The sequence below is a fragment of the Actinia tenebrosa genome, unplaced genomic scaffold (assembly GCF_029948245.1).
Source record: "Actinia tenebrosa isolate PJP-AT-01 unplaced genomic scaffold, QUT_ActTen_1.0 PGA_scaffold9__36_contigs__length_13948895, whole genome shotgun sequence".
In the NCBI taxonomy this organism is placed as follows: domain Eukaryota; kingdom Metazoa; phylum Cnidaria; class Anthozoa; order Actiniaria; family Actiniidae; genus Actinia; species Actinia tenebrosa.
In genome coordinates, this window is record NW_028292586.1 from 13231426 (window position 1) to 13241556 (window position 10131).

Sequence of the window (10131 nt, forward strand, 5' to 3'; positions counted from 1 at the left end):
CCTGTAGGAATTAACTTCTCTTAGCATATAATTCGTAAGTCCTCGCGAACTATTACGAGTTATTCGAAACGAATTATTCCTCGCCTTCTGAGTCTGCGTTGTTTTGGGATTACTGCGGTTTCTATGACGAGATAATTACCGCAGACCGCCAAGTAACGCAGACTATTATCTTCTGTCTTGCTCAGTCATCGATATTGCTGTGGTGGATAGCTCAGCGCGATACACTCCCGGCACACTAGACCAAGAGAATATGAAGTACTTACTTCATATTCTCTTGGATAGACTCAGCTCATTCCCTTCATTCTCCCTTTTTCTTTCTTCAGCCACAAAATCTCCACGGAAGAAAACCCGACTGTTAAATCCCTGAATAATCCTGAGCTTCATAGAAAAGTAAACCTCACGTATCAAAACAATCCTCTTGTCGGACCTTCAGTGCTAGTCTCCAAGGAATTGCGTATATACATACATACATACATAGTTTATTCAAATCGCAAATAAATTATTGACAAATAGTAAAATACAAGTAAGAGCAGAGGCTAGCAAAAAGCGATACAAATAAGACAACAAAGCACAATAATAGGCGACTTGAAAGGAAGTTATGAGGTTATCCCTATGTGAAAACTCCCAAGAAAAACATCAAAACATGACAAAAATGCATTATAAAGAAAGACCCTAAGCAGCGTAATTAGCGAAAAATGCTCTATAAATGAAGTATAAGTATATGAGTATGTACTAAATAAAGGAGAGACAAGCTCTCCGCCACCCTGAGCCCCATCCCCGCACGCGCACCCACCAGACAGATTATGAAGTCTGTCCGCCTGGTGAGCGCACGCGCGAGAAACCCAGAGCAACAGAGAACCCGTCTCCTCCTTAATCTAGACTCTACTAAAAAATATACTAATCGATGTGTACTGCAATATGTAAACATTAAACACCTAAGTGAGACTTCAATTTCTGCTTAAATGATCTAAACCCATCGGTTTCAACAATGTCTTTAGGTAGATCGTTCCACATATTAACAACTCTGACGAAAAAGGAGTATTTGTAGCAGTTAACTCTGGCTGCTTTAACATAAAGTTTGTAGGAATGATTAGCTCTGGTAGACGTAACTTTCGTAAATTCAAAAAAGTCACGGAAATTTAGAATACCTAAACCGAAAACTATTTTGTAACATTCAACTAGAGTTAGGTAGTCCCTGCGGGTCGAGAGAGTAGGCCACTTCAATATTTTACATCTTTCTTCATATGTCATTTCCCCTCTAGTTTGTCGAAGTGCTAGTCTGGAAGCTCTTCTTTGTACTTTTTCCAATGCAGTTATGTCTTTCACCAGGTGTGGACTCCAAACGGGTGACGCATATTCAAGGATTGGTCTTACAAGCGCGATATATAGCATCGAAAAGACTGTGGTATTGGCGGTGCCAACAGTTCGTAAAATAGTCCCTAGGACTTTGTTAGCTTTATTTACGGTGATGCCAATGTGTTCACTCCAGGATAGATTATTGGAGATAGTAACACCAAGATCTTTGAAACTATTAACGTCCTTTAAAGTCTCCCCTAAGATGTACTTCGGTTTGGACTTGTCGCGCAAGTGGGTTATACGCATAGATTCACATTTATCATTATTAAAGCGTAACTGCCATGTGCATGCCCATTCTCTAAGATGGTCTAGATCGTGTTGAAGAGCTAGTGTGTCTAGAACAGGGTCAATAAGCTGCCTGTAAATCTTGGTGTCGTCCGCGTACAGTTTCACATTAGAGGAAATGCGATCTGTGATATCGTTAATGTATAGCAAGAAGAGGATGGGACCTACGATTGTACCCTGAGGTGTTCCAGATACCACTGGAAGCCAGTTTGAACAAGTTCCTCTTATAACCACACGTTGGTGTCGATTAGTGAGAAAATTTCTGAACCATAGAAGTAAGCTCCCACATATTCCGTACATGTTTAGTTTTAAGAGCAAGCGCTCGTGTGGCACGCTGTCAAAGGCTTTCGCCAGGTCGAGGAAGATTACGTCTGTAGGGATAGAAGAATTTCTTGACTTCGCCCAATCATTAACAGTAGATAGCAGTTGAGTTACAGTAGATCTTCCTTGAAGGTAACCAAACTGGTTGTCGTTTAATACGTTCAATTCACGCCAGAATTCAATAACATTGTTTTTGATAATTTTTTCACCAATTTTACATACAATAGATGTGAGTGAGATTGGGCGGTAATTTTCCCTAAGGTGTTTAGAACCTTTCTTGTGGATTGGCGTAACGTCCGCTATTTTCCAGTCGTTAGGTAGAGTACCAGATGTAAATGATTTGTTTAACAGTACTGTTATGGAAGGTGCCAGCATCAATGCGAACTCTTTCAGTATACGCGATGGAATGTAATCTGGCCCTGGGGATTTGTTAGGCTTCAGGCTCAGAAGATGTTTCTTGACTTCATTAGTAGAACAATAGATGTTTTCCAGTTTTTTGTCAACAATGCGGTTTAGTGACGGAAAAGTATCGTGGTTTTCTACAGTAAACACTGAAGAAAAGTACTCATTCATGCTACTAGCGATATCGTAGTCATCAGTTAAGATAGTGTCGTCGATTTTCAGCGATAGGAGATCGTTTGTTCCATTACGTTTAGATTTTACAAAGTTCCAGAAAGGCTTGGGGTTGTCTTCCTTTAAATCTTGTGCTAGATCGTTAATATACGCCCATCGAGCAAAGTTGCATTTCCGTTTGACTGTGTTGTTTAAACTACGGTACTTTACCCACAAATTCTCATCATTACGTCTTTTTGCTCTTTTGTAGAGTGACTTCTTCTTTTTACATAGTGTTATATCATATCTTTAGTCCGTGTCCATGCGTCAATTCGATTCTGATACATAACAACTTTCCAGGTCTCAAAACAGAAAAGAGAAAATGAAAATGAAATGAGTTAAATGGAAGAGAGAAAAGAGGAAGTCTTCTTTTCCATCAAAATTCGGTCCTGTGCGCAATGGATTACGTAATGGATCCTCATACCGATCCCTAGGCTCTGCGCGGTCGTTGCAAGGAAAAGTTCTGCTCGTGCGCAGTACAAAATTGTTTCTTCTTCAACTTCAATTCTTCTTCAACTTTTTTTTTCCGAAATGAAAATCCCAGAGGAGAAGAGAAGAGGTGCAAGAAACATCTTCGTTTGCTTGAACTGGAAGGATCCAAAAACAGACCTTTCTCCGAGTAGTTCTGGAGGTGAACTCAAAAATATGCACGACTTTGAGCCGCCAATATAGTTTCAAGTCATGCATAAACGTTTCAGCGTTAACTACTACACAGAGGTAAAAATATTTTTGGCTATAATATTTTTTGGGAGGCCATCATTTTGTCGTGCATCATTCTGTCTCCAGAACATTGACAAAGTCAGCGATATTAAAAAACGTTTAACACGACATTATCATCTCTCTAATGTGTGTGCCATCGCGTCGGTATTACTCAATACATCGGAAATATTAGTAGAATGTAAATGGATTTGATTTGATCTGCGATATGATAAGCGCCTATATCGATTCTAAAATTGTCCCTGATAATATTTAAATAAACATGTATTTAAGACATTATGTTTTTTTTTTGGGAGAAAAGAATAGCATCATTTTAGGAATTACTATCTTTGACGTCTAGTTTATTTGGAGGCAAAACGTTGACATATTTACTGATGACTAGAAAGCTGGTATGATGATATGTGACCTCCAGACGGTAAATATGGTAGAATGATATTCAAATCAGCGGGTGACGTAATGGGTGGATGACATCGCTTCATAATCCAGATAACAATGAGCGAGTAATCTTAGCTTGACTTTAGTGTCTTTGTTACACATAACTCGAGTATTCTTTCACCAAAGTACGACCTTTTCAGACTTCATTTACATAGACCAAGTATTGATCACTTGGACTAACTCGCAGATATCTTAGATTTAAGTGAGAGAACAACACAGAAAGGTAAGTATCCTCGTCTTAGACTGCAATACCTTAAGAGAACACAGTGTTGATGAGTGTTTTATCAAAAGATACCGGTACAAATACATCGTTTCGCTTCTTGGCTAACATTTTGTTCTGATATGGTTGATTTAGTTCAACGTCTAGCAAACATAACCAGATAATTTTATCAAAATTGCTCACTAAACACTATGATAACAAAAAGAAAATAGTCCATTGAAGTGCTCCAAGGCTCTGTTTAGTGGTATTTCCGTTAAATAAATAAGAATTCGTTTAGATTAGCGTGATATAAGCGAAATAAGATAGTCATTTCAGTGTTTACTTTTGATATTTTGCTTCACATTCGTCTCTGACATCCAAATGGTTTCGCCATGCCATTCTTCAACTCTGCACCCTTCTTAGGATTTTTCGAGTTCTTTATCTATCATCGTCTCTCTACCTTCTTTAAATAGAAATTATGGGACCATTGAGAATATTTCCGGCGAAAACAGTTCTAATAATTTGATCTTGCTATAACTGACTGTGAACACGTTTGACAAGAACTCATTCTTGGATCGATTCTGTCCGTACACTTATGTTATTTTTGCAAAAGGTTTTTTAAATGTACTTCTTGTATAGCAGTTAGATATTAGAGTCTTAATAAGACATAGATATAGTGATTATATGTCAGGCCATAAGAACATAATAATGAAGGTGAATATTAGTTTGACAAGACGTTGAATACTGACAGTCTTCCAAGATGGCTCACCCCTTCGGCTATTCTTTGATCTACACGTGATTGTCTTAAAGGTGTTTGCGTCTGTGAAGTCTTATTTATCTTTGCTTATGATTTCATAACAATTTTTTATTGTGGAAAAGTAATTAGAGAGAAGTATGAAGAAGCTATTTTCTCTTAAAGATTCTAGTTCTTTGCTTAGAAATTTACTTCGTGACTAATAAAGAAACAACAATCGTTGTGTTTCTGCACATTTTTTGGTCAGGAAACGGAAATAATTCAGCCGACAATCACTTGAGGTTGATATTATTACCATTGTTATTTACTGCTTTGTTAATTTTGTTTCAGGAAAACCTTGACAGAACAACTTCGCTGTGTTCTTATTGCTCTTATTGTATGGAAGCTGTTGGAAGCTGTTGCACGAAGAAAATGTAAAACCGTCACGTCGAGCGTCTTACGTTGTTTCACGCAATATATTTTGCACTGGATCGCGCTTTTCATTATAATAATAAAAGAAAAGTGACTGACTTACCTGAAAGGACATTGCTTTTTCTACATTGAGTGACGCTTTGGTTTCGCGTGAGTCACTCTGTCTTGTATAAACTGAATCACGCTGTCCACCACTTCGAGTCACGCTGCATGAAGCTACCATGTCAGGCAAGAAAAACATCAAACTTAGTCGGTCTTTTCCCGCTCGAGTGAAGAACGAAAACAAATCTCGTCAACCGCTACCGTTCAAAAGGTAAGAGAGTGTTAAAATATTCCATGTGAGACCCTTAACCTTTTGCACTAGTCCAAGTCACTAGAAGATTAAGAACTTGATGATTTGATGCGTGTGACTTTAATATTTCCTTTACGAATTCTGTATTAAAAGAAAACATCGCTCTAAAACTACACGTTAGGAGCATACGTATTCTATAAAAAGATTCAAGAAACTCGACGAAAACTTTCTGCAAAGTACACTAATGGTATTTTCACACAGGACAGCAGTAAATAAGCATGCGCATATTTTGCATACTATATCCTAGACTCTTCCACAGTCTCTCGCTCGTCCGTTCCGTCTCCACGCTTAGAGACTGTAACGGTACAATGACCGAAAGGACTTATGGGTCCCAAAAACATGGACCCAGCGTGCTTTGGGAACCAAAATACTCGTCCACAGTCTCTCTCTTTTTCGCCGCCATCTTGAAAATATTGAAACGAGAGAGACTGTGGACGAGTATTTTGGTTCCCAAAGCACGCTGGGTCCATGTTTTTGGGACCCATAAGTCCTTTCGGTCATTGTACCGTTACAGTCTCTAAGCGTGGAGACTCAACGGACGAGCGAGAGACTGTGGAAGAGTCTAACTATATCCTCATTTCCAGTGCCTGCGCTACTTTGAATGGTCGAGAGACGACGAAAAAAGCATTGAACAAAACCAAACTTACCCTACAAATTTTCTTAATTTTCTTATAAACTTTTCACTGCAGATTTGCTGATTTTCTGACATTAAAACGAAAGAAAAAGAAAGACGATGGTTCAAGCTCACTTGATAAACAGGCCTGGTTTCACGGGAAAATCAACGCTGAGTACGCCGAAATGGTTTTGAAAAAAAATGGAGAATTCCTGGTTCGCGAAGACCCGGCGATGCCTGGAGCTTGCTTTATCGCTGTCAGAACCAAAGAAACTGCGCTACACCTTGCCATAAATAAACTGAAGTCATCCAAGGGCACTCGATTTAAATATAGAATTGAAGATTCCGATTTTGTATTTGATAGCATTTCGGAACTCATTCGGTTTTACGTAAACGAGAGGCGTCCGGTGAGCATCCGACCGCCTGCCGTAATTACGATCGCTGTTAGTCGTGAAGCAGCTTTGCTGTCGGAAGAAGATTTCAGAGGGAGGTTTTCCACAGCAGGAAGCGCGCGAATCAATCGAGCGACGAGGAAACTGGAGAGAAAATCAAGTGATCCCATTCTATCCAAGCGTGTACCTTCTAAACTCTACGAAGAAATCGATGCACAGGATATCCTTGATACACTGGATACCCCGGAGACTCCGGTATTAGAACGAACAAAGTCCAGTTCTGATCCACCGAGCGTGTCCGTTGATGATACAGCCGCTGTCAAGATCGCAAAAAATCGAAAACTCGAGGAATTGAAAAGCAATTCGGCCCCAAGGTCGCGTTCATTAGATAATGTACTTGATTCTTCTTTAGAAGCGGCAAATTGTACTTATGATAGTCCGCGCACTATGGCGATACCAACAAGAGTACATTCCAACACTCCTTACTCTCAGCAGGAGAAAAAGCGTAAGAACTTGGACAAAAGTTATTTTGAAACGGATACGGATTACGCGGTTCCTTCGTCCATTCCTTTACCAGACAACGACGAGGAAATGTCACACAATTCTTCAGACATCGTATACGATGTCCCGCCGTCCAAACCGAGTTTGGAAAAAAAGAGATCATGTGATGAGAAAACGACTTATATGAATCAGATTGATGTGAGTAACGCACTCGACAATGTCACGCAATCTCAAGAGAAAACCCAAGACGGAAGACATAATATTTATCTGACAGTCGTGAAAAAGTTGCGGGATAAACTAATCCAGCCTTTTTTGCAACAAGATTGTGTGACGCTCGCCAGTCACTTAACGAAAGCTGATCTAGAGCTTGTGTGGAAAGATTCTGAGGATCCAGAAGACGAAGATGGAGGAGCCAAAGGTCTTGAAAGATTGGTTCTTCCTCAAGGACGCGAAAAAAGATGTGCACTACTTGAAAGGTGAGTTGCGTTGCGTTACTCTCTGGTTTAAATGATAAAGTCGCGCCGTCCCTCACCGCTGTGTAGTTTATGCCTGGGGTCGCAAATTAAATAAAGATAATTTTCTTAGGTGCAATGTTTTCCCATTTCATGCAGGCCACCTGTCATTCTCTTGAAAATAAGATTCTTTGTTTGAGTTGTATCCATACGTGGTCTTAAATAAGACGTCTTATAAAATGACTGTTGTAAATCTCGCGTTCTGATTGGTTAGATGCGCGTGCTTCTCCTAACACTTCTCTCGTGTTCTGTCAACCTTCGCGTGCTTTATAACTGCACACAGCACGCGCGCGCGTTTTCTATTTCTTCAATATATCTGTGCTTTCCGGTGATCGTGTCATTTATCAGAGACCTCAATCGCAATCTATCCGCAATCTTACAATGACATTATCAACTGTATTGTAGATACCAGAACTTGACATACTGGGTTGGCTCACTCGTGATCGCTGCTGGAGAGATGGCATCGCGGGCTCAGATGGTTACGAAGCTCATAGAAATGGCGGATATCTTGAGTGACAAGCAAGGAAACCTTGTTTCTTTCATGGCTATCATTAATGGACTTGCCTTACCTCAGGTACGTACTAACTTTCTTTGTTGCCATGGAAAAACGAACCAATCAATTTTACTAAATTCATGAAGAAAGAGACTGGAATTAGAATAGACATGGTGTATACTTCATATACTTCAATTTTCGAATCGACCTTTTCTGCAAACTTTAACATATATAAGATAATATGCACTATATGAAGTACCAGTCTACCCAGAAAAGTAAATTTTTGCCATCATGGCAGAAATAGACAAAATCAAAAAAATGAGATGAAAAGAGACTTCACACAAATTGATACGATGTTTGCGCCCAGTCTCTCTCGCCTTGAAGTCTGGTACAGTAGTTTGGTCGTCACTAGAGAGTTTTAGATTTACGTTCACGGCAAACGTGAAACGTCAGTTGACCAGTAAAAAATTCTTTTAAATTACTGAAAAAGAATCGCAAAAAAAGTCCAATAGTAGAAAAACAAAAGAATATTTGCGCTTGGTGAGAAGGTTTGCAAAAGGTAAAGCAAAATACAGGGAAACTATGAAAACGTGGTCACGTTTGCAGTCAATCTAAAACTCTCTACTTAACTATATCTGTCTGCAATATCACTAGGTCAGCCGTCTTCACCATACCTGGTCATGCTTACAGCATCAGTACTCCAAATCAGCGACTCTCTTCCACAGTACACTGAAGCCACTCGCGGAACTCTTATTAACAGGCGCTCCGAGTCCCTTCCCAGGTGTGTGCCTACCGTATGTAGTCCCTCTTTCAAGGCTTCTTGAGACAACCAGCGAAGCAGATCTCGAGGAATGGCACCAAGATAAACCAGACCAGGGGCTGGAAATAATGTTGGCACATCTCACATCTGGTAGAACCGTCATACAACAAATAGAAACCTTTAAAGAAGAAGCTACGAAGAAAATGAATTTACGAGAAGAAAAACCTGATTTAAATGATTATTTTCGAAAAGGAATCAACATCGGAGACTTGTTAGGAGTTCATAAAGATCCGGTCTTAAGAACACAAAAACTGAAGACTTTGCTGAACTGGTTGTCTGAGAATGCAGAACAAGGAAACAAACAAGCTCCTTAAAAGAGATAATTATTAGAATAATATTAGACATGTTATAGTAAATATTAGTTAATATAAATAATACTTAAAGTTTAATCGCGCAAAAGAGACCGAAAGGAATGGCACAAAATTAAATCCAACAAATGTAACCAGGCGTTGATTGCTGGTCAATCCCAACACGGGTTGAAATCACCAGCAAAGTGAATGCAAATGAAGTGATCACTTTATTATCGAAGGTATAGAGTAGATTTTAAATGACACAGATTTGTCAAGATACAGTCATGGTAAGAATGGAAGATAGAATGGTTTTCGTATGAGTGCGAAACATACGGTACTGACCTACAGCACATACACGGTACGACATGCAGTAACATTGTAATAGCTTCCCATAAGATCATGGTTATCGTATGAGCTGAAAACATGCGGTAATGACCTACAGCACATACAGGGTACGAAATGCCGTAACAATTGCCTTACAGTAATTCGTCCAATCACATCGTGTAGATTCGGATATATAGTAATACACGGCACCATACGGTTATATGGCTAACACTGAAGTGCCATATCCTTTTCCACTTATCAAACCCAAGCGCGCGAAGTCCATGGTCTTCCAATGACTAAATTATGGCATGGCGCACCGTTAGTGCTCCACAGTCATACAAATCTACTCTATCCTCAAGCGGGAATTGTTTGATTTTTGCACTAGATATACATAGTAAATCTAATGCAAAGTTTGATGAGATAGCCATCCTTCCCTATCCTCACTATTAGCTTACGTTCGCCTGCGTTTGCATCCCAAGAGAGAACCACTGGTCTGACTTGCGTATAAAATTTAATTCAATTGCCTTCTTTCTCTGGTATATCTTTATGTAGTAAATAGCTTACTTTACACCGAACTTAATACAAAATGACAAGCTTAAGTTATAAAGAAAAATAGAATTATCAAAATATATTTTGAGTGAGCTTTAAACTTAGAATAATAAAATATAATGCAAACCCATATTTTTCCTCTGTCTCTTTTTTCATACTTAGGGCACTTTCCATCAGGTCTAGCCTACCAACCCG

General features: G+C 39.3%; 1 protein-coding gene across 1 annotated transcript; it reads left to right on the top strand.

Moving 5' to 3' along the window:
• Positions 1–3779: 3779 nt before the first annotated feature.
• On the top strand, positions 3780–10068 carry LOC116294855 (SH2 domain-containing protein 3C). Its single transcript, XM_031702526.2, has 5 exons — positions 3780–3949; positions 5010–5403; positions 6132–7424; positions 7866–8034; positions 8608–10068. The coding sequence occupies exons 2-5, from the start codon at positions 5312–5314 to the stop codon at positions 9085–9087; spliced, it is 2034 nt and encodes a 677-aa protein (XP_031558386.2). The 5' UTR covers positions 3780–3949; positions 5010–5311; the 3' UTR covers positions 9088–10068.
• The last annotated feature ends 63 nt before the right edge of the window (positions 10069–10131 follow it).

Coding starts and splice junctions, on each gene's coding strand:
- LOC116294855 (XM_031702526.2), top strand. CDS start 5,312: ATGTCAGGCAAGAAAAACATCAAACTTAGTCGGTCTTTTCCCGCTCGA. Junction 5,404..6,131: donor CAACCGCTACCGTTCAAAAG/GTAAGAGAGTGT, acceptor TTTTCACTGCAG/ATTTGCTGATTTTCTGACAT. Junction 7,425..7,865: donor AGATGTGCACTACTTGAAAG/GTGAGTTGCGTT, acceptor ACTGTATTGTAG/ATACCAGAACTTGACATACT.